We start from the raw sequence: 24,618 nt of genomic DNA on the forward strand, positions 1-24,618 counted from the left end.
TTTCCATTTTTAGAGATTAATTAAATTTCTTTTTAGTATCAAAAAAAAAAAGAAAAAAACTAAACCATAAAATCTAGATCTTAAGTTTAATCTTAACAAACTAGGAAGATACTTAAGGATAATTTAGCCTTTATCAAATAAAAACTGGATAAGAAAATTTTCAAATTGCTTCATAATGTTGTGTATCTCCATTGTTGGTTCTAAAAAAAAGAGAAGGCGATAATTTAAAGAGCCTGGCGAGATTGGAGTATACTCAAATTAATTGAGTATACCTAATGAGACAAAACTCTGATTATTTTGAAGTAAAACAGGACAATCCTTAACCATGTACTTTCAAAATGCCTAATATATCCTTGTTTAATTAACACTAATAATATGTTTAGGTTAATTAATTTAGTTAGTTAATTAATTGAATCAAAATTCTCAAATTAGGTATTATTTGGATTGAACCCATGGATTATGTGTTATGATTTTTGAGGATTTTTTTTTGGTATTTTTTTTTGATATTTTTTTTGTAACGGAAACGAAACCACACTAGCCAAACAAAGGGGATTGCAAAGCTGCTGAGTGATTTTATACTCAAAATTACAGCAAAAAAATCAACACTTTCAGTTGTGATTGGATTGAACACAGCGTAACTGCTGACAGATTGAATGTTAAGCTTAGGGTCATTACTTTGTAATTTTACCACTCGCAGGGAAATGGCATTCAGGATCATAAAGCTTGTTTGTTGGTGGTGCACATCCACCAATATGCAAAAAGTTCTGACAATACAACCAAGTGATGCTAGATATGGAAATACTAAATCAGTTTATGAATAAGAGGCAAAAAACTAAACCTGTATTTTTAACTTTCATGCAAAGTAAAGAAAAATCCTTGCAATCAGTCCAGAGTAGACCAAAGTCACCAAACACAAGTTTGCATAAAAACAAGATCCTCATAACAACCTTAGGTACCAAATCTATTCTTCGACAAGAGTTTTACCGGTTAGAATATACATTCTACTAAAAACTTACCAAGTCTTCTCACATAAATAAGTTTAGGTGCTAATCTAATCTTCTTCCCCTAGAGCATTAGTTTTTTTTATGTCGAATCCTTTTCATCATTGCTATCCAACTCATTACCCATTGCAGCTTCACTTTTACAATCTCCGCTATCAGAATCAGTTTCTTCTTCCACTTTCTCACTCTCAGTAGTTAAGCTACATACCTTCACTTGTGATGACTCATCCATTTCCAAGTTATGTGGAGATTTTTCATCTTTTGATGTTCGATCAGCCTGAGATTTGTTTTCTGAGACAAGTCTTTCTTGTAAATTGGTTGTGTATTCTTGGGCATTTTGATCCTTTGAAGAGACAGAAACATCCCCAGCACATAGATTCATGGTAGAGATTTCAGATGTAGGATTTCCTGTGAGCTCTTCGGGTTTCTTCACCCTTCGTTTACTAACTAGACTTTTGTCATCCTCATCAATAATGTCAGTTACTGTTTCCAGGAGCCTCTTTCTTTTAGGTGCTGAAGTTACTGGGAGATCAACTGGTTCGCATTTGATGGCATATTCCTCGCCTTTCTGACCAAACAACGGCGTTTCTAATGATGTCAGACACTTTGTTGAGTTTGAAAGTCTCTCAATTGTATTGCCAGTTGATATGTCCAGTCTTTGTTTGCATCCGACGTCACAAGTATGCTTTGGCCTGATTTCCTTATCGTTCTCATTCTCACTGATACCAGCAGGTTGTTTGCTATCTTGCATAGACAGGCCTATCTCTCTCTCTTCCAACTCATATCTATCTGTGCATTCCATCTTGAATAGTGAAACTGCATTCTCACTGTCTTCATTCAAGATTACTAGAGGCTCTGATTGCTTTTCAATCGGCATTGGGCCTGCAAAAATGTCAGAAAGAGACAATGTTAAAAGACAGTAAAATGAAAGCAAGTTGTTGACAAGGTCTTCAACTCCTTGTAATGTCTAGCAGAGGAAACTAGATGGTCAGCTGAAAATTGCCTTGACGCCAAGTTAATAATTAAAAAATCATCAAGTCGTTAAGATCTATGGTTTTCAAGGTATCCAAATGGATCCTGCAAACAGATTTGTACTACAACTTATGGCTATTGCAAGTCACTGCATGTCCCTCAAGTGAATCAAGACAGGACATATGATTGATAAGCATAAGATTGCAAAAAGCTGTCAACCCAACTAATATTGCAAATTGCAAATTCCCCCAACCAGAAAAACAACACTAAAACTACAGTTCTGCCAGTAGGGTAGTACAATGAGTGTCAAAAATGTAGACAGTATCAGGTTGCAAATCAGGAATTAAACGGAAGCTCATAGACATCTTAGTCAGAAGTTTTAGTATTTGGCCTATTGCTAGCAACTGCTTCCCTAAATAGTAACCAGACTTGAAAGTGTAGAACGAAACATTAGCAATCCAAGAGTCAAGAAAAAAACAAGCTCATGGTATATAGAGAAGTCAACCGTTGATGGATATTGAAACTAGGAATATTCCTTGATGTCAGTATATTGACGTGGGACAACCATTAGTAAACTAGCACGTATCGCCTATGAAAAATATAGACCCATAGAGACAGAGCATCTAAATTTTCATGCAACGGACTTGAGATAGTCAAGCAAAAAATCAAAGTACAGTGGTGTTTGCATTCAGACAAATAAGTGTGAATCAACAGGAAATACAACAGCCAACACACACAAGTACTAGGTATATATGATCATGAAACCCATTAAGCATATTTTCGTCAACAAATTACGAATTAACCACCATTGGATAGACAGAGAAAGAAAGGAACAGTCTATATGAAGATAAGAATAACAAAGTAGTGCGAATGAAAATGTCAATTTTCACCACCCAGGGTTCACATGAACACAGAGAATAACAAGGCAGTGAGAGACTGACAGTGAAAACTTATTAACAAACGGATTTGATATATGTAAAGAACGACAACGACGAGAATGTTAATTCATACCTGAGACGTGCTCACCTCTGTTTACAGGAGGAGAGGAATACAATTCGATATCCCCACTGAGCTGACTAGATTTCTCTTCCACCAAATTCTTAATTACCTCTTGCAAGGAAGCGACTCTTTCTTCTGCTTTCTTTTCTCTTTCGGACAAAACCTTTCGATCTTCAGTTAGAGACGTAATTTGCTTTTTCAGTCCATTCAAGGCCGTTTTGTAGCCTTCAAGTTCATCCACAGAAGAAGTTGTAATCAACGCTAAGTCCTTCAACTTACTTTCACACTCAATATGTTCCGCTGCCTTCTTCTGAAGCTCTACCAAAAAACCATGACACTTGACTTTGTAATCGTCTAATTCTTTCAGATACAAGGCTGTTTGACTCTCAGACTCCCTAAACTTGATCTTCAAAACTTCACACTCATCCTCCGCCCTTCTTTTGTCACGCCCCAAATGCCCAATCACCTTCTTGAGCCTGTCAATTCGATTTCCCGTCTCATCTCTTGTTGCTCTTACTTCATCTTCTAAGCTCTCAACCCATTGATTCAGCTCAGCACACATTCTCTTGTGCTCCATGAGATCATTATCAAGAGAAACCACCAATCCGGTCCTCTCCTTAAACCTAGCATACATCTCATCATGCTTACCTTTATAAATATTCAACTGTTTCTCCAAGCCAACTTGACTCTTCCGACTCCATTTGACTTGTGACTCCAAATCCTTACACCTTCTCTTGAGCTCCTCAATCTGTCCATTCAAATTATCACACGTCGTTTTGTACTTATTGAGCTCACCATCCATATCATTACACTGTGTCTCCAAATCAACTTCATGTATCACGTTCGGTTCTGAGTGTGTGCTCGATTCCTCACACCTTCTCCTCAACCCCTCAATATGCTTAGCATGCATCTCATCATACTTAGCTTTATAAATGTCCAATAGTTTCTCCAAACCATGTTGACTCTTCCGCCTTTCATCGACTTGTATCTTCAAATCCTTACACCTTCTCTTGTACTTCTCAACCTGTCTTTTCGAATCATCACACTTCTTCTTGTACTTGTTGAGCTCAACATGTGTCTCATAACCCTGAGCTTTACAATCTTTCAACTCTCTCTCCAAATCAGCTTCCTGCTTCAGATTCAATTCCACCTGTTTGTTCAATTCCTCACACCTTGTCTTCAACTCCTCAATATGCTCATTCAATTTACCACATACTATCTGGTACTTAAGCTTATCAATCTCAGTTTCAGAAACCTCATTTGTTAAGTCCTTCAACTTACCCTCAACAATGTCAGAACCCAAATTCTTGTCCTGAAATTGGGCATCTAACGCGTCATACTTAACTTTATAAGCATTCAACTCATCATTCTGAGACATACATTGACTCTGTAACACAAAGGATTTCTCCTTCCAGAAATCAATTTCTTCACATTTTTTCCTTATCTCACACTGATACTGATGAACAACTATATCCATGATCTATGGAACTCTGCAAATACAACACAAAACCTTATTACGAAAAAGGGTATCTCTAAAAATGAGTCAAAACTCAAAACTATGAAAAACAAATGAAATGGGGGTCTAGTTTAGAAACAACACAGTATGAGTAAAGTTTCAGAATACCCATTTTCTTAACCTAGAAACATTCAAGCACATAAAACATAGTTTCAGAAAACCCATTTTCTTAAGTAGTCGGCATAAACACTCATCAAGATTTCGTAAGCCCTCTACTCATGTTTTCCAAAACCCTTGAAAACAAAAAAAAAAGTAAAGCTGGAGAGAAAAGGAGAGAGAGAGATACTTACAGAAGGAAGAAATCTGAAAGGAAGGGAAGAAGAAGGTGAAGTTGATGATGAAGGAAGGAGCAGCAAGCAACAATAGCAGGTGCGAGAATAGAGGGTGAAAAACTTGCTATAAAAGGTAAGCGGTCATGTGCAGTAGGAAAAGAACGCCATAAAGCAGGTGCAGCAAGGCTGAGCCTGAACCACAGTGAGGGCCTGTCCGTTAATAACAACGAATTTTACTATTTTACCCCAATAATGTTTCACCCTTACAAGAGAAGACATGCTGACATGACAAGGACGGATGCAGATAAGAATGTTAAATTTTGTCCAGATTTACCCCTGTGCAGCTCAACTTTACCGAGGACTAAGATGTCTTATTGACACTGTTGACTGGTCTTTAACTCTTTCAGGAAAGAAATTGTAAATTTTGATAGAGCATTGCTCAATATAGTGCACATTGATGGAAGATTTGTTTGGTTTTGTTTTTGGATAAGTCTTCACAGACTCTTTGGAACGCACATGATGCACCCAAAGCGACAGCGGCCATTAGGTGATTAACTGCATTCACAATACACACCAACAGCTTTTATTACTCATAGTAAAAAATCCTACAAGAACACAGTGAAAGCACTTCAAAGTTAAGCAGTGTCATTCTTGGCATCCAAGAGGCACGACTAGGCAAAAATAAACTAGTCCTCCATTCTTGGCCCCCAAAAAGATAATGTATAATCTACCAATGACAACTGAAATGGTTAAACTCCACAAAATAATGCAAATTTCAAAAACAAAGACGCCTCTTCTATAACACAGTCTCAGAAGTTACACTTAGATCCACATATCCAGAGCTGCACATTAGCAGTTTTTAATGAGTTTATCCGAAAAGAAAAATAGAAGTTTGCAACACTCTGCCCAAGACTAGGTTGTCGTCACACACCAACCAAATGGATACGACTCGAATTTATATAACTCTAAACATAACCTACATGATAAGACCTCACCTTACATGGTACTACTCTGCAGACTTGAAAAAAAAAAGGAATATTTCAGGAGCTATTACCAAGAGCGAATTTCGTACAGCAACAAGATTTCTTTCTTTCCGTACCCTCTTCAATCATCAGAAGCCTTTGGGGAGTTCTCGGGGGTCTTTAAAGGTGCACTCTTTTTACCTTTGTGTGTGGTAACGATCGCACGGAATTCTTCTACTACTGACGCATCCCTAAACTTCAAAGCGAATGTAGAAAGGGCATCTTTCCCCTCACCACCCGTACAAGAATTAATGCAAGCAAAAGTTATACCTCTCTTGTCCATGTTAGCAAGCTTCATGTCTGGGAAGAGACTAGCATTCAATATTAAACGCAAGTTACCTCTGGCTCTCATGATAAGTCTAGCTCGATCAGCAACAGAGGTAGAAATGTTCACTTTTAGTTCTCCCTTTCCTCGTTCCTTCCAACCTCCGTCAAGATACTCGAACAACACAGCATCAGCGTTAAAAACAGCCTTCTCATTTTCTTCCCCAGTTTCTACAGGCACCTCTGGCATTGATGGGGCCACAACTCCTCCACCTTTAGTTGTAGTAGCATCCGATGACCCAGTAGAACCAAATGCAGGACTCCCATTTGAAGAGTTCCCTAGATTCAGTGGAGGAAAAGTAGGTGGTTTGTCAATTTTCAGCCCAAAGAGAGACACAGAACCAGAACCAAATGCAGACCCGTCTGTCGGTATTGAACAAAAGGAAAACGAAGAACTGGAAAATCCAGTTCCAGCAAGACCAGTGAAGGCATTTTGGTTGCTCGCAAGACCCCCGAATGAGCTCAGAGGTGTTGTAGCGCCGGATGGATCAGTCTCACCCTCACCATTTTTTTCCGTCTTTTCCTTCTCATCTTCTTTGTTCTTGGTAGGCTCAGGGTCAGTAGAACTCGCACTAATTGGTACAGGTTTCTCCACACTCTCAGAAGATTCAGCAGTTTTTTCCTCAGTTTTGCTTTCTAACTGCTTATCTTTTCCATTTCTGGATTCAGTCTCAGACTCTCCCTTCACAATACCACTATCCACTTCATCTTCAACTGGTTTCTGACTAACAATCTGGGCTTCGACCGACGCGGTTGATACTGCACCAGTTTCAGCTTTCGGAGGAGGAATCAAGCTGATACCGGCAAAAGGATTGGAAGATGCAGCCGCAGGTGTAGTTTTTCGACGAACTTTAACAATTCTTCTGGCGGCCAAAACTTCCTCACTGGCTCTTTTGAAAGTTCCGGTGTCTTGATCATGAGTTTCCTCGTCATCGTCAAGACCAGGGTTGTCTCGTGAGATTTCTGTCAAGGCACCCCTCTTTTTAGTAGGAGGATTATCCTTTTCTGCGTCACCCATGGTAAAGTTGAAACTTAAACAAAACTAAATATTCTCAATCCCTTCCTGTATAAATCGAGAGAATCCTGTTGCATAAAAACATCATATAAAACTGGTATCAACAAATCTTACTTCCTATTTTGAAAACTAACCAAATCCGAAAAATAAAAAAATAAATATCTGAATCTGCAAGAATCTAACATAATGTAAAGAATTCAAAATCATATGTAAACTAGAGATATGACAAAGCTTTTATTCTCAATCACCCATGCTTGAAAATCAATAACATAAACGTCACTGACACAGGTAAATCCCATTGCTGATAACTAACAAGAAGTGCTTTGTCAACTGAGATTAAGAATTAGATTCTGAAGTATGCCAGAGAACAGAACTCCTAACACTAAGAATGACTAGCACTAACAATTTGGCCATACAACATATATACGCATAGGAGGTTTTCAAATAGATAGTAAAGGTAACAACAAAACGGAAAGGACAAGTTACATACAGGCAAACCCAGTGTAACACTCGATTCCTACAGATATTCAATTATACTTTGACTCATACCAGCAAAAGGTGGCAAAAAACGCCTAGATTTGTTTCCCTACACATCTTAAACCAACAAAACATGAGGTTCATAACAAAACTTCATAATCCATCAACGAGATATCATAAAAGACTCCAACATTCATCCTCTACAAACAGGAAAAAGTAACGTCTACTTTAAATCAAATCAAAAAGTACGAGCAACCCAAATTTGTTGCTACAAAAGGAATTAAAGAAGATGCAAATAATTAACAACATACAAACAATTCAAGATATGTTCACAATTGAAAGATAACTAAAAACACAAAACAAAACCCAGAATTCCAATTTTCCAACTGATTCAGCTTAGCTCATACCAAACAAAACACAAAACACATCAAATTGTCCCTTCCTCCCAACACAGCCCAAACTAAGAACAGAAACAATTATAGCAAAGAATCTTCAAAAAAATTAACAGATATTACATCTTCAGCCCAACTACCTCTCCAACATATTTAACCTAAAACAAAATTCCATAAATCACACAAAACCCTAACCTAAAATTAGGGTTTTAAACACAATATGTCAACCTAATTCCTAAAATCTAACTAAAAGGGTTGTCAAATCAACCTTCAAAGCTTAATCTTATCAAAGGGTTTCACTAAAAATTACAGAAACACCAAAAGCTCCAACAATCCAATGAAAACAAACCCATGAACCAAACAAAAAAAATAAACCCAGAAAAACTAAAGATCAGAGAGAAGAACTTACGGTGAGCAATGGGTTTCTGATATCTCCGCCTCTGTGGTGGTGGTGGTAGTTGTAGAAGTGAAAAAATAAGGGTTTTTTCTCCTGTGGTTGCTTCAACTGAGGAGAAAAAGAAAAAAAAGAAGACGCAACGGAGAAAAGAATTAATGAAATAAATAAAAATAAATAATGAGAAATTAAATAAAAATCTGTCCTCAAATATGTAGATCTGCTTTTATTTTTATTCTTAAAATTTTCAAAACATATTGTATCTTCCTACAAGGAACTATCATGCGCTGCTGGTCTTAAACTAAGTTTAATATTGTGAGCCGTTAGATTAAACGTTGAAGATTGATTATGTTCGTAGGATTTGACTTTGTATTATGGATAAGGAAACTTTTGTCGGTGCATATTAGATTATGGTAGGGTAATCATGCTAACATGAACTGGTAAAAGAAAATTTGGAAGCATAGTTAATTTATTTATTTCCGAAAAAGAATCAAGCCTCAAAGAAAAAAGAAAAACTATATTAATAATGTTGATTTAGGAAATTGAAAACCTTAATGAAATTTTTAAAGATCACACGAAGTCATTCAATTTGTAGAGTTTCCATGGGTGAAGAACCGAGTAATGTGCGCCAACAGCCTTAGCTTGCAAACTTATGGTGCGAATTAGTTATGGCTTATGAGGGTGTATTGATTGATGTTGGGTTGGATATTGGAAACGAAAATGATAGATACACAACGTTGTGTATGTACCGTGTGAGGGAGGGATGAGGCCTACTTCTGCCCACCCCTATCCCAATGCAGAGAGGGTGACCTTTCTGCCGTTGGATCCACTCTCGGTGTACACAACGTTGTCTATGTAGCAAAGTTGTATTGGGAATCTGGGATAGCTAAAATCATGTTGACTTGCATGGTTTTGTTATTTCAAGCTTGTTTTCAGTGTTAGTTGATCAAAACTATTTTTTTATTTCAAGTCTACTAAGTCAAGCCTCGGATTAGGTTAGAACTTGGTAGTTGATGATCGTTGTCGTATGCGTCAAAAATAATTTCACTTTCTCACTACTCAAAATATATAATATAACAAGGGTAAGAAAGGATCGTTCCCACAGAGAGGACTAGGTTGTCAATATGTTTCGGTTTCTTATATAAACAAAGGGAGGAGTTTTCTGATTTTTATAAATTAAGATAAAATAAAAGCAATAAAGAAATAAACAAGCAAATCAAATAGAACAAATATTGGTTAAGGATTCATCTTCATTCACAAACATGCTTTTTAACAATAACTAGAATTGATATTTAATCTCTCTTTTATCAAAGGCCCTAGGATACCTTGATCGCAAGTATATTCCGCAAATATCCTCTTGTCATCAACAAACACATTAAAAGATGTGAATATGAATTCTATATTAGAGAACAACCTAACGTATAAAAGCACTAATCAAGTTTAATTCCCTAGATGCATTAAGTTCTATGAAATCAGGCCAATCAAAGCAATCGAACGTGTAAAAGCACTAATCCGATTTAACAAAGGTTAAGATCCACTTGTGACTATTAGGATGTATCACTACAAGCAATATTTACAATTATGCTACTTGTAATCAGGAATTTATCACTTTTGCGTATAACAAATCCTAATCTAGCAATATAGATGAAAACAAACTCAACCGATTCGTGACTCGATCAAACAAGCATTCAAATCATGTAACAATATAAATAGTGAGTCATAATCGATAATATGGAGACAAAACTAATTTATCATATCATAAAGCATGTTGTGTGAAATTCAATTATTCCATAACCAGTAATAAGATTAACTACTCATGTTAATGGAGTTCATAACAAGAATAAAAAGAAAACTCATGTTTCTAAACCCTAGAACAGAAGTAGAAGCAAAAGATCCTAGATAGAATAGAGAGATATCCTTTTTATAGACCTCTCTTCAAATAAAAACCAAAAAGCCCATATCTGCTTGGGTCAAACCCACCAAAATTCGCAGGTCAAACTTGGTCAACCCTGGTCAATCAAATGGTCCAAGTCAGGCTGATGTCTGGTCATACTCGGGTTAACTGAGCAGAGTAAGTTTGCACAAGCTCATTTCAAAATTGCAAACTCTGGTGACTTCAAATTGCATAACAGTGGTGCATCTTCTAGGCCATTCATCATATTTGCAGTTGCCATAACCTGTTAACTGCCATATCCTCCTGAGCTTGCATAGCATGCCTATTCCATCACCAGTTCATGCTCATGCCAAACCTCCCACTGTTCACTGGTTCTCTTTTGTTTTTAGTTCAAAGCTTCATAGCTATAAGCCACATTTCCTGTATTCTCAGACCTGCGATACCAATAACCATCAACAACACATGCCACCTGAATTTGTTTGTTTCTCCATATCAGAACCAACACCTCTTCTACAGCTGCAGTATCACACACTCTCCCATCCAACAGCCACACAAGCCTGGACCAACACAGATTCGACACCTGCATCGCAGTGCCATTGCATCCATCCCCAGCTCCATGCCTGCACTTGATAGACGCATTTATGTGTCTAATATATCTCAATTGTATATAGTGTTAGTGCTCGATTCTATACTTATTTGGTTATTTTATTTATTTGTAGGTGTTTTTAGAAGAATAAGGATTTGCGGCGAAATTGGCTGAAAATGCGGCGTTTGGACCTCCGTTGATAGAGTGCCGGAAGTGACCCAGAAGTGTACCGGAAGTAACCCGGAGGAACCCCGAAAAAAGTGCGGAAAATGCCCCAGGGGACACTTGCTATACGGACCCTTGATTTTGGATAAAGGGTAACCTAATTACTAAGGGGTGACCCATTTTCAGACAGCTGCTAAAGGGACACCAGGACTGGTTAGGGGGTAACGCATCTTCAACATTTGAAACGTAAAATTTGGCGGGAAACTAGTTCTCACGCCTGGAAGATTTTCGATATAATTGTTTGGGTAGTTTTAAGGAGATTAAAGGGCTGGAAATGTTTGGGCTTATTCTATGGACTTATAGGAAGCTAACAGGGGTGATTTGAAGGACCAGAATTGATCGTGTGGAGCAAAACAGAGCCGTGAGTCATTACGGGTTCTGTTTGATTTTAGCTATAGAAGTTACGTGGCCAGAATATCTTGTATTGGATTGCTGCTCTATCTTAGGGAGTTTTACAACCAACCGCCGCGTAGAAGAGAGTTTGACAGGAAAAGAAATACTAGATAAAGACCTTGACCTGCAGAGAAAGAAAGAGATATTTCCTTGAGATTTAACCGTGAGGTTACATATAAATAGACTCGGGATAGGTCAAAGAAAAGGGATCAAGAGGTTTGTGGTCGAGCAGAGACCAGAGAGAGGCTAGAGGAGCGAAGAAAGGGAGCTGCAGGAAGGAGGAGTTCTGCTGCTGCTGCCATTAAAGAGCACGAAGAACACGAAGAACAGACTCCATAAAACAGTCGTTTACCAGCGTCAACAGCAGCAGTGAGGTATCGTTATTTACAGCAGTGGCGTTTTATCGTTCTTCTCTGTACGCTTAAACAGGGTCGTAGTTTCACTGTATTATATTTTTCACTCTTTCAATCATATTTTGAGCATAAAATATTTATTTTTAGAACATGATTATTATGAGTAGCTAAACCCCATTACTGGGATGATGGAGGAAACCATTCTTTATGCATGAGTAATTCTATTTAATTCTTTTATGACTATTTGCACTATTATGAGTTGTTTTATGATTTTTCTTGATTATTTGTGATTTTATCTGATGATGTATGCTTAGTCTAGGAACTCTTGATGCATCATGCTTATGATTTAAATCTAATACTTTACAAAATCTATTTTTGGCAAAGAAACGAGTCGATATTTGTTATCTTTATAAGCTATAATTGTCTAGAATTAATAGTTGATTCGCATGAGTATAAGAATTGGTGGAATCCTGAGTCCTAGTATCTCTTGATCCTGTGACAATTTTGTATATATTTTTGTTTTTAAATCTATTCAAGTCCGAGCATCGAATCCGTATTTACCGCAATCTTAATATTACAACAAAATGGCGCCGCCGACGCGGACTTGTATATAGATTTGTTTTTAGGTTTAATTTTTTTATTATTATTATTATTATTATTTGTTCCTTTTTACGTTTCTTTTTGTGTCTTTGATTTACAGGTTCGAAGTGGAATACTAAGGACTTGGGAACAAAAAGCTTAAAGCTAAAAGCTAAAAGAGAAGAAAAAAAAAAGACATAATTTTTTTTTTTTTAGGATTTAATTTTTATTATTATTTTTATTTTTGTATATAGCTTTTATTTATTTATTTTTAGAATTTGTAAATAGGCTTTATTTTTCATAATTTTGTAATTTCTGGACTTTTTATTTGGACTTTATTCTGGACTTTTGGACATTTTTTTATTTTTTTTAACCCTACGGAAGGGTATTATAAAAAAACATTTATTATATAAACTGTGTGCAGAGAAGGAAGACGATTACGATATCGTCTCGGCCCCTCGGGTTCGTACATGACATAGGAGTCGTGGCCCGAGTCGACTTCAACGGTTCATCCCCCGTCTGGTACGGGAGGTAAGTCCATCGAAACACTCGCGAATCTCCTGTAAGCGAATTACTGTATTCCTTAAGGTGATTCATTGATTGAGGACGAATTTGGACTGTTTTTAATTTCCTAGTAAAGGGCAAGGCCTGGACAAATCAAGATAAGGACTCGGATTTCATCCCCGTTTCCTTCTTGCCCGCCTTAGGAAAACGAAACCTAACGCGAACCCAAGCTTAAAACTTGACTAGAACGAGACCGATAGGGTAACGCGCTTATTAGGAAAAAATTTCGAAGGATATTGGTTACTTTTTTAAGCACACCTCGAAGTTCATAATGGTTTCTGTGAGTTGAATGCGTGACTGCGCCGCCTTGTGATAGCGGTTAGGCCTTGGGTATCAAAGCTCCACTGAGCTTCCCTCGCCTCAATTCAACTTACTTTGACTCGGATTGATTCCATAGGGGCTTGCTCAAACTGTAACGAATTCCCCTTCGAGAGATAGAAGCTAGTCTAGAAAAAATCTAAGGGAGCCTTCATGCTTTTTGTTTGCTAGATAAAATAGGCTTGTCGTGGTCGAGTCAGCCTTCTTTGTGCTTGTTTAGAATTCCCTTGCAGTTGAAATGTCAAACTGGTATTATAATAGCCATCAAAATGAATAAAATTATCCAACTGAACAATATGGACATTATTATGACCATAGTGTAAATAGTGGTTGGGAACGCCAACCTTTTGAAGGTTATGGGTCATACCATGGTGAGCCCAATTACTATCCACACGTGCATCAGTCATACGAGCAAGAAGATTATAGTACTAGTTCTTCGTCTCTAGAGGATACAATCAAACTATTGAAAAGTAGTCCTTATTATGATCCTTCAGTTCCTATTCCTTCTCTAGAAGAGACTCTCAGGAATTTAGCTGAGTCATCACGTCAGTTAGCTGAATCGACGTATAAATTAGATGAGGTGAATAACGTAGTTATGGACGAAAGAACTGCAACAACAACTGAATCTGTAGAAGATATCCTCAATAGATTAACTCAAAACTTAGATCCTACACTAAGGGAACTTTCTTTGGAAGAGACCCTTGAGAGGATAGCTGAGTCGACACGTAGACTTGAGTTAGAGACGAACGAAAGTATTGCTCGAAATAACTTGAATTTCCAATATAGTGTATCCAATAATACCCTTGAGAATGAAGATACTTTTTCACATAATCAAGATAACGAGGTTATAATTGGTAACACTACTTATTTAGATAACGTTCAATCATCTTCGTACTATTATGATGATGAGGATAGTAGTGATGAAGAATCTGAAATATGTAGGCATAGTGATCAGGAATCTAGTAATCCATTTGAGCTGTATAGTGATTATATTATTTCTAGTTCAAATCCAAATAATTTTTATGATTATTCACCTATTCAAAAGGACGAGGATTTGATTAGGGATACCACCGTTTTAGACGATGTAGTTTTTCCTTTTGATTACGAAGCCGATAGTGGTTTAGAGGAACGGGTTCATTTCGAAAATACTGTTTTAAAGTCTAGCGACTTAGAAACAATAGTCTTGGAAGAAGAAGATAGACCCGTAGAGATGAGTAAAGATGCACTACCTGATAATAACTTAGAAGAATCTCTTGAATATTTTAAGGACTCTGAAGATACGGAAATTCAAGAAATAATTAGAGGTCTATCTAGAGACACTGAAAACTCTAAGTTTGGGGGTGATTATCACTTCCCTAGTGCCTTACCTTTAACTCTGAGAAAGTCCCCACACTTAGGACTTGATATCTGTGCCTCAACCATTTTACAAGATTACCTTCATACTCGTTTTCCCGATCCTAATGATGTCCAGGAAGAAGTTCAGTCGTTAGAAACCCATCCTCTGGTTGATGTGGTTTGCCAAGGCTATGATCCCCAGATTGACTTTGTTTTCCCACCAAATAGTTTTGTTCCAACTGTGGGAACGTTTAGATTTCAAATGTGTTACTTATTAAGTTCTAAGACTAAGCCTAAGTACTTTAGGAAATTAGAATCGACACATTTGCTTCAGAATGACCACTACTCTGACTGTGGTCAACTATGTAAGTCATACCTAATTGACTTAGAGGATCCTAAATTATTTAGGTTATTTTTTGATTCCAGGTTCTTATCTGAGTTTTTCCAGACTCTAGGACCTAATAATTTGGATCCTACCTATGAGGAAATGCATCCGAGGAAAATAGTCTATTTAGACCCCTTCATAGAACCTGAACCTGAACCGCAATTAGCGATAGTTATCCAGAAACTAGGTAAGGGCATGCCAGTATTGTACATTTTCTTGGTTTACTGCAGTTTCCTTTTGTCAGCTCTTTTTGGTTTTAAAGACCCACAGTTATTCCGGCTACTGTTATACGGTTCGAGTTGACTAAACCTTTTCTATGTCTGGCTGAAGACTTTAAACTTAGCACTTCTTGGGAGGTAACCCAAACTCATGCAACCAGGTAATATCTTTCCTTAACTCTTTTGCTTCGAATGGTAATAGTTTATCCTTGTTCATGTTTTTAATTTTATCTTTAGAACATTGAGGACAATGTTAGATTTAAGTTTGGGGGTATGGGAGAAAATTTTTAGTTGCAATAAATAAACTCCAGAGCTTAGAAATTATGCCTATTGAGGATTGCACTAACTAATCTAAGTGGATGGAAGCATTTTGATTGTAGGAGTTTGAGGAACCAATCTGATTAGATGGAAACATCTAAAGAGTCTATTCATAAAAGCACAGAGCTCAGGTGTTAGAAATAACATGATAGTTTCACCATATCTCGTTGAGTCCTTTTCACTTCTATTTTTATTTTATTTTGTTTTTAAACTATGTTTCTCTAAGTGATAGGTGGGGCCCACGATTCAAGTTGTTACCAATGCTAGGGTGAATTAGAGTGATTGAGATACCATGAAAAAAAAAGTTGAAAAAGAAAAGAGATGAAAAAAAAGATGAAAAAAAAATGGTAGTTACCAAAAAGTAGAAAAAAAAAAAAAAAGAAATTGAGACCAGACCATTTGACCAAAAGGAATAAATTCAATAAAGTCGACCACTGGTACCCTTGTATATGCCAGTTGTGTTGACCTAGAGTTAGGTTATCGACCACTGGTACCCTTGTATATGCCAGTGTGTTGATATTAGTCAGACTAGTATCTCAATCCATTAAGATAGGTTCATTTTGGCGGAGGCCTTCAGACAGATATGGGAAACGTCGTTCACTTAGTAAACATCAAAACCATCTATGTTTTCTATATCCATTTTCTTGATCTATGCATGTGATTAGTTTTGACTCCGAATATGATGTCCATAGTGCAACTATCTGAGTAGAGCTCTGTCACTTTATATGAATTTTAGTATGCTTGAGTGCAAACTCGTGTACAGCAATTGGAATTTCGCATCAGGGTACTTCTTCCTGTAGTCAATAAGTACGCCAACCAAGGAGATTCTTTAGTGCCTTCCAAGGTTCTGCGTAGATAGCTAAGGTCTGGAGTACAGGTTTTGTGGGTATATCTCTTGTAAGCCCTCCCGAGACTATAACTCGGCCACTAGGGCCACCTAGGGGTTTAAAGGCTTATTGCATACGCTAAATGCAATCGACGATGCCTGCGACAGTCAGTTAGGATTTTATTTTGTAGTTTTGATTTGCTCGAGGACTAGCAAATAATAAGTTTGGGGGTATTTGATAGACGCATTTATGTGTCTAATATATCTCAATTGTATATAGTGTTAGTGCTCGATTCTATACTTATTTGGTTATTTTATTTATTTGTAGGTGTTTTTAGAAGAATAAGGATTTGCGGCGAAATTGGCTGAAAATGCGGCGTTTGGACCTCCGTTGATAGAGTGCCGGAAGCGCCCCAGAAGTGTACCGGAAGTACCCCAGAAATAACCCGGAGGAACCCCGAAAAAAGTGCGGAAAATTCCCCAGGGGACACTTGCTATACGGACCCTTGATTTTGGATAAAGGGTAACCTAATTACTAAGGGGTGACCTATTTCCAGGCAGCTGCTAAAGGGACACCAGGACTGGTTAGGGGGTAACCCATCTTCAACATTTGAAACGTAAAATTTGGCGGGAAACTAGTTCTCACGCCTGGAAGATTTTCGATATAATTGTTTGGGTAGTTTTAAGGAGATTAAAGGGCTGGAAATGTTTGGGCTTATTCTATGGACTTATAGGAAGCTAACAGGGGTGATTTGAAGGACCAGAATTGATCGTGTGGAGCAAAACAGAGCCGTGAGTCATTACGGGTTCTGTTTGATTTTAGCTATAGAAGTTACGTGGCCAGAATATCTTGTATTGGATTGCTGCTCTATCTTAGGGAGTTTTACAACCAACCGCCGCGTAGAAGAGAGTTTGACAGGAAAAGAAATACCAGATAAAGACCTTGACCTGCAGAGAAAGAAAGAGATATTTCCTTGAGATTTAACCGTGAGGTTACATATAAATAGACTCGGGATAGTTCAAAGAAAAGGGATCAAGAGGTTTGGGGTCGATCAGAGACCAGAGAGAGGCTAGAGGAGCGAAGAACGGGAGCTGCAGGAAGGAGGAGTTCTGCTGCTGCTGCCATTAAAGAGCACGAAGAACACGAAGAACAGACTCCACAAGACAGTCGTTTACCAACGGTGACAACGACTTGCTCCTGCTGGTCTTAAAACAACAGCGTCAACAGCAGCAGTGAGGTATCGTTATTTACAGCAGTGGTGTTTTATCGTTCTTCTCTGTACGCTTAAACAGGGTCGTAGTTTCACTGTATTATATTTTTCACTCTTTCAATCATATTTTGAGCATAAAATATTTATTTTTAGAACATTATTATTATGAGTAGCTAAACCCCATTACTGGGATGATGGAGGAAACCATTCTTTATGCATGAGTAATTCTATTTAATTCTTTTATGACTATTTGCACTATTATGAGTTGTTTTATGATTTTTCTTGATTATTTGTGATTTTATCTGATGATGTATGCTTAGTCTAGGAACTCTTGATGCATCATGCTTATGATTTACATCTAATACTTTACAAAATCTATTTTTGGCAAAGAAAAGAGTCGATATTTGTTATCTTTATAAGCTATAATTGTCTAGAATTAATAGTTGATTCGCATGAGTATAAGAATTGGTGGAATCCTGAGTCCTAGTATCTCTTGATCCTGTGACAATTTTGTATATATTTTTGTTTTTAAATCTATTCAAGTCCGAGCATCGAATCCGTATTTACCGCAATCTTAATATTACAACAGCACTCTTCTTAACAGCGCCACTGCATCATTTCTTGCACCAGTATAGTCACCACTTCATTGCAGCATCACCTGCAACTGCTCATTTCATGCCAAGCCTTTCATTCCACCACCACTGCTCCCTTGTAATCACCTGACTCAACTTGCAATAACAAATTCTCAACGGTAACAGCTGCAACACCTTCACTTCCTCCAGCCAGCATCATCTGCAGTTCAGTTCACTGCATCAAACTGCGTCACACTTCACCACAACCATCTTTTGAAGCCTCTCAATATTCTCTTGTTCTTCATCTGCTTCAAGTTTATCTAGAACCACCAGTTACTACCCCATCTTAACTAGCACCACAGCTCAAACCAATAGCATCACAACCTGCAATCCATACAATCATTCACAGCTTAGTTATAGCTACACGACACTAGCGAGTCCACCGTCTCAGTTCCATCATCTTCACAGCCTCATCCAACTACTTGCAGTTCCAATACCAATTCACTGCCAGCCCATAACACCAGCTGCAATTCCTTTATGCTTGACATCACCAGATTCAATTTCACAGTTCAACCATCTGCACCTTCATACCCACAATACCAATTCAGCTCAATTTCTTTTCTCCTCTTTTGCTTCTTTCGTAGGCTTAATCTGATGGCTTCTCAACTAGAACATCACCATAACCCATGAGAATCAACGACAACAACTCCCATAGCACCATTTCCTGCATCTCAGCAGCAGCAACATCTGCAACAGTGTTAACTGACTCGAGCCATCATCTCAGGCCAACCAACACCCCAAAATCTTCATACTCCATACTCAGCATAACCAAGGTGCCAGCCATTTATGCACCAGCAGCAGCATCCAGCTTTCCCTTGTTCTTCTCCTCACGCTAACTGCAACTCCATTTAGCTGTTGCAATCACTAAAAAGTCAGCAAACCCATTTTCTCACAGCTTCAATTAATCATCATCAGCTTCAGAATTCATCAAAACTCTTCCATCATCTTCATACTGACAAATCCAAAATCTTCAGTTCCACAAACAATAATTTGCAGTTTCTGAATCCTAAATTTCTTGAACTCTCTATCAATATCAATATCAAATCGAACCCCATCTTCTCAGATGCAAATCCTCACAAACGACATATAATTCATCTCCAAATGCAACTTCAATCTCTCTTCTCAATTCCATCACAGCAAACCCATCACTAGTGGAAATGCATAAAAAAAGTCTGCCAGGAAAACACTTAAAATCACTAAATATGACTGCTTCTGGGAGCACTAATATTGGAGTCTTATTTTCTACTGTGACTGAGTCTCCTTAAATCTTTTCAGTTACGACTTCCTTCAAGAGAGTGGTAATTGATACGGACAGACACAGTTGTTTTGCTGGATTTTATTTTCATATAAAAAAAATACTAATAGATTCAGCTGATTCTTCAACTAAAATCATATATAATGACAAAGAACAAAAATTTGAATACCCATTATATCAAAAACCCCAATTCAGTATATACTACTTTAACAAACAATAATCACTCAAGTTTCATATTTGCTTAATTCATAATCTTTTTGCTATTAACATAAGCAACAACGCAAATACAAGAAAAACCAATAACAGAGGATTTCCCATACTATGATATGCTTCATAAGAGCCTATAATATCTTCCTTGATCCACCACTTGGACCCTCATAAGAAGTATTTCCTCATTTCAGCTAGCTTCCTTTCCTGCATTGAAGAATAGGTATCTAGATGACAGAGAATCAGAGACAACATGAATTCATTCTGAATGACAAAGTATTCTGTTTACATTGTGAAAGCGCAAAGAGAAGTGACCAACCTGGTTTTGATTGTTCATGCAAGGATAAGTGACTTCTTCGGCCAGTTTTACTCTTCAGTCATTCCAACTCTGCTTTACCCCTGTTGAGTTCAGGTCCCAGTTCAATATTTCAGTGGCTAGTAGCTTAGAACGCGTCCTTGTGACATCTGAACTGCAGAAAAAACAGAAAACATGTTTAAATGCCAGGGGATGCTTTTTAAATCTAAATAAGCCAATCATACAATGATCTTAATACATCTTCAACACAATAGTGGTTATCTTTGACAATATTTTACAACTGCATTAACATTTTGATGCAACTTCATATCCATAGATTTATCTCCCGTGTTTATGGAACAAACCAAAAGATAGAAACATTACAAGAACCTAATTAACAATACTAATTAAGATGTAAATTAATACCAACATTACAAAAGTTAAGAGGTGATTCACAGTGAACCACATGCCGATAGACTCTGCAGCTGTCGGGAATTCAGCTCTTACCCTCAGTGAACTAGTACCTAATACACACTGGATGGTTGTCAGAAATTTAGTTCTTCATGTATAACAATGTTCATCCAAACATCAAGGTGAGAAGAAACGGTTTCGGCGGCTTGTAGCTTTGAACGCGTCATTATGGCATCTGAATTGTAGAAAAAACAGAGAACAAGTTTAAGTGCCAGTGGATGCTTTGTAAATCCAAATAAGCCAATGATACAATGATCTTGATAAACATCTACATGGTACATCTATGAACTTAAATAAAAGAATAAGGCATTGGGTTTTGCCTCAAGTCCAACCTAATTTCAGTCCCATGAAAACGGTGTAAAATATGTGTTTGGCGAAATCTTTGCTATCAGTTGTATACTGTCAGTCAATAGCAGCTTCAGCACGAGCGGCCACCATTCTAAAGACACTCCATTAAATTAACCAAATGAAGGTATATTAACCCAGAATATTAGACCGGAAAGTTTTATGAAATGTGAAATCAATAGCAGCTTCAGCAGGAGCGGCCACCATTCTAAAGACACTCCATTAAATTAACCAAATGAAGGTATATTAATCCAGAATATTAGACCGGCAAGTTTTAAGAAATGTGAAATCAAATCTTACTTCATCCAAATCAACTTCACCAACCAACACCTCGACATCCTTTAAAGAAAATTGAGACCCTTTAAACACTCCTGCCACATATAAAAAGAAAAAAAAGCTATTTTCATTAAAGGTGTCCGCTCAAATAGCCAAGTCATATTTACTACCGCATTAAAAATGAGCACCATCACATACTTTGTGATTACTATACATATAAACCCATCCACCAGTATGGGTAGCTTCCACTTGCATTATAAAAAAACTTCAACACCACCAGGTGCTAACTTAGATACACAAAACATCTGAAATTCTAGATCAAACATAATAATAATACAAGCAATTACAGCAATCAAACCCCAACTCAGCAATACGCCCTAACCAAAATCTAAAAATTTCCATTTTCTGTATTCCAATCAAACAATAAGTCAATAACACAAAATCCAAAATCTAAACCTCCATATAAACATAAGATCAACAATAAATATCCAATCATTAGTCTGTATAAACCCTTGTATACAGATTTAAACTAAAAAAAACCCCACTTTTTTTAATTTTCGTAAGGATTACTCATAAACCTAAACCCATTTTAAATCAAACAAGCTTCAATAGATAAAGTTTATAAATAAAATAGATCTACGAAGCATATGGACTAAAAATTCTTACATTGACTAGAGAAGAGTAAAAAAAAAATATACCATGTAATCAGTAGTAATAAGTGGATCGTTTAACAACAACAAGTATCATCTCAATATCATCTCTCTGTAGGGAAACTCTAGCAACCAATCTTCGAACCCTGAATATCAAACCAACACCAAAACCAAAAAAAGAAACAGATCAGACCAACACATACACATCGATCAAAAAAAAACACTAAAAACACCAAGAGAACATTGTTAAATTGAGCAATACCAAGAGAATCAAGAAACCAACAACGATTTATGATGCGATTAAACCCTTCTTTAAGCTGCAGATGATTTCCTCAACCTGAAAGACAAAAAAAAAAAAAAAAAAAGTTAAGGTTATTTTTATTTTCAGAATTAGATTTAGGGGTTTTGTTTCTTACACTAGGAGAAGAGATCTTCAACCTAATTGAGGAGTTCTCTTGTAGGGGAAAATAGAAAACGAAACACCTTACTGCATAAATCAGAGAAGAAATTAAAATTGTTAAGAACACTAAAAGACTATCAAATTTATGAAATAAGAAGAAGATTATTATTACCCTGATGATATCAAGAGAAAAGTAAGCAGATCTTGCGTTACAATGTTTGCTTTTGATTTCTGCTCATCCATGGGTTTTGATTTTTGAGATAGAGTTTTCGATTTCTGTTGAAAGATTGGGTTGTTTGGGTTGCTCTTGATTTAGGCTCGCGATTCATGAGAACAGAAATTGGATTTATGGTTTCATATCATGAATCAAATGAAAGAAGATAACTCCGAGAGATTGTGAGAGAGAGAAGATTTTCTGGAGAGAGAGGCGGAGATAGAAATTGAACGAAGAGAAATCTGGGAACATGTAAAAGGCTATTTTTTTACTAAAATAACCTCTAGTTACGAGTGAAACGTCTACCTTTGGAAGCCCAATCTATTAAGAGAGCTCTTGGTAGTCGTTTTTATAAAGCCCAGGCAGACTAAAAAAATCCATTCTCTACTAGTGCATCTCAGATTCGGTTCTTTATCTCTTGTATGCAGTTGAACAAACCCCAAATCTATTTCACTTCATTTGAACCCTAAATTTCTCTGGTTCACATCAACAACATCAGTATTTTCTTCTCTTCATTCTCTCGATTCAATTTCATCTCATTATTTCTGGGACTCTAACAACCGCCATGGGTTCTTTAACATTCAGGTGAGTGGCAAGGAGAGAAAATGATTATTCTCTGAATTCCAAGGTTGGTGTAGGAAATGAATGTGGATATATCCACCCTGGTGAAGTAGATAAGGGATACCCAGGATAATTCTAGGTACCCAGTCATTAGATAATAGACACTAAGAATGTCTTTTCGTTGCTTCTCTAGACTAAGCTGCAGTAGTTGTCTCCTACCGCTGGCTTGGCTCGGCTCGGCTCTGCTCCGCTCCAGTAGCAGTTGTTCATGAAATAATGCTTTTATCCTTTTTCGAATTCTACCACTAACAACATCCGTCTCTCACTTCTCAGATTCACTTCTTCTCTTCAATGTCTCTTCATCACTAAAGCTGCCATGCTTTTCAGACAGAATTCGCATCACTAAAGATGACATGCTTTTCAGACAGAATGAAGAAATAAATATAAATAATGAGAAATAATTTCGCCTCCAACAACAATTGCACATGAGATGGGACTTTTGTGTTGTTTCTTCTTATTTTGTTCCAAATGACTCCAAAGTACCTAAATACTCAAAAACAAACATAAGATACATAATTTACAAGAAAACTTAGCAAAGAAAGTATAAACAATAGATAAATATTAAGGTGTTTAGACACCTATCAGTTGAGTATCAGACATCACCCTCGAGAACTGAAGATCGACGACGACATTTGTAGAACTTTTATATCAGGTATGTGGAGACTTGACCATTCTATTTTACTCATTATCTTATCATTCTATCTGTTGATACTATGTTGTATGACTTCTAGTATATTTACGAAGAATAAATTTCGAGTCAAGATTGTCTTGTTAAAAATCTCGAAATATGATTCTAGCAAAGATGTTCAATGGTCCTTAATAATATTAGTTCGAAACAATTTATTATCGAAGAATTATTTTTTGGATCAATTGAAAATTGCCAAGACAAGTGATTTTATCATTTGTGAATGTTTCAAACATCATAAGAAATAAATTCAGGAACTTTTGATATTTCTGCTCAAGGACTGAGTTTCAGAAATACAAGGAAGGTTGGAAACCAATTCGCACAATCAGTGGCGAACTGAATTCGTGTTGGTATTAAATGGCTAGCAGTTGGGAACCCGGTTCACAAACCATAGCACCTTGACTCGTGAACAAGCCTTACAGTTCACGAACCGTTCCACCAACGGTTCTGATAGAATTTGACAGATGCTCATAGATTTATTTCTTAAATATGTTTAGCATTGCTATGACTCTCTTAAATACTTCTAAGACTCCAATGATCACTTAAACACTTATGTGTGTACATCATGATTACATTATTAGGTGTTTAAATGAAAATCAATTTGCTTATTGTTCACATGTCATATTTGCTAAACCGAACAAGCATTATACACGGTTCCGTGACCTAAGCATACTGTATATTCTTCTTTCGTATTTTCAAGACTAATTTTCACATGTTCTAATTGAAACCATAATTAGAGTTTCATCTAAACATAGAAAGTGTTTTCTTGATTCTCAAGTTATGTTAGCTTGAATTTTAAGCAACCCTCAGTCTTGAAAAACTATAAATAGAGATGCTCTTTCAACTAGGAAATTCAATCCCTGACACTTTGTGTCCTAGTTGATTGCTAGATTCATCCTCTATTGACCTAGGTTTCCTCTGAGAAACATAATTGGTTTTCTCTGAGAAACATAATTAGGTCTATGATTGAAAGACTTC

At 36.9% G+C, this 24,618-nt stretch overlaps 2 protein-coding genes and 1 long non-coding RNA gene across 10 annotated transcripts; all 3 read right to left on the reverse strand.

Moving 5' to 3' along the window:
- Positions 1 to 893: 893 nt before the first annotated feature.
- Positions 894 to 5,320, reverse strand: LOC113303666 (coiled-coil domain-containing protein 186-like). Of its 2 annotated transcripts, none has more exons than XM_026552723.1 (3): positions 4,779 to 5,320; positions 3,000 to 4,462; positions 894 to 1,883 (listed from the first exon to the last, which is right to left on the reverse strand). In XM_026552723.1, exons 2-3 carry the CDS (start codon positions 4,447 to 4,449, stop codon positions 1,084 to 1,086), a joined length of 2,250 nt encoding a protein of 749 aa, XP_026408508.1. In that variant the 5' UTR covers positions 4,450 to 4,462; positions 4,779 to 5,320; the 3' UTR covers positions 894 to 1,083. The 2 variants fall into 2 exon arrangements, with proteins under 2 accessions (XP_026408508.1, XP_026408507.1); XM_026552722.1 differs by having other exon boundaries at positions 2,985 to 4,462.
- A 213-nt stretch (positions 5,321 to 5,533) lies between these two features.
- On the reverse strand, positions 5,534 to 8,580 carry LOC113303667 (nuclear pore complex protein NUP50A-like). The gene is made up of 2 exons (XM_026552724.1): positions 8,400 to 8,580; positions 5,534 to 7,189 (listed from the first exon to the last, which is right to left on the reverse strand). The coding sequence occupies exon 2, from the start codon at positions 7,122 to 7,124 to the stop codon at positions 5,865 to 5,867; it is 1,260 nt and encodes a 419-aa protein (XP_026408509.1). The 5' UTR covers positions 7,125 to 7,189; positions 8,400 to 8,580; the 3' UTR covers positions 5,534 to 5,864.
- Positions 8,581 to 19,599: 11,019 nt separating this feature from the next.
- Positions 19,600 to 22,594, reverse strand: LOC113304804. 7 transcript variants are annotated; one of them, XR_003338414.1, is made up of 9 exons: positions 22,293 to 22,594; positions 22,137 to 22,207; positions 21,983 to 22,057; positions 21,769 to 21,866; positions 21,095 to 21,165; positions 20,782 to 20,888; positions 20,486 to 20,624; positions 20,003 to 20,153; positions 19,600 to 19,890 (listed from the first exon to the last, which is right to left on the reverse strand). It is a non-coding gene; the product is annotated as an uncharacterized LOC113304804 (long non-coding RNA). The 7 variants fall into 7 exon arrangements; XR_003338415.1 differs by lacking the exon at positions 20,782 to 20,888 and having other exon boundaries at positions 20,003 to 20,148; XR_003338411.1 differs by having other exon boundaries at positions 20,782 to 21,165.
- Between the last annotated feature and the right edge of the window lie 2,024 nt (positions 22,595 to 24,618).

Source organism: Papaver somniferum, chromosome 8 (genome assembly GCF_003573695.1).
Source record: "Papaver somniferum cultivar HN1 chromosome 8, ASM357369v1, whole genome shotgun sequence".
Taxonomy (NCBI): domain Eukaryota; kingdom Viridiplantae; phylum Streptophyta; class Magnoliopsida; order Ranunculales; family Papaveraceae; genus Papaver; species Papaver somniferum.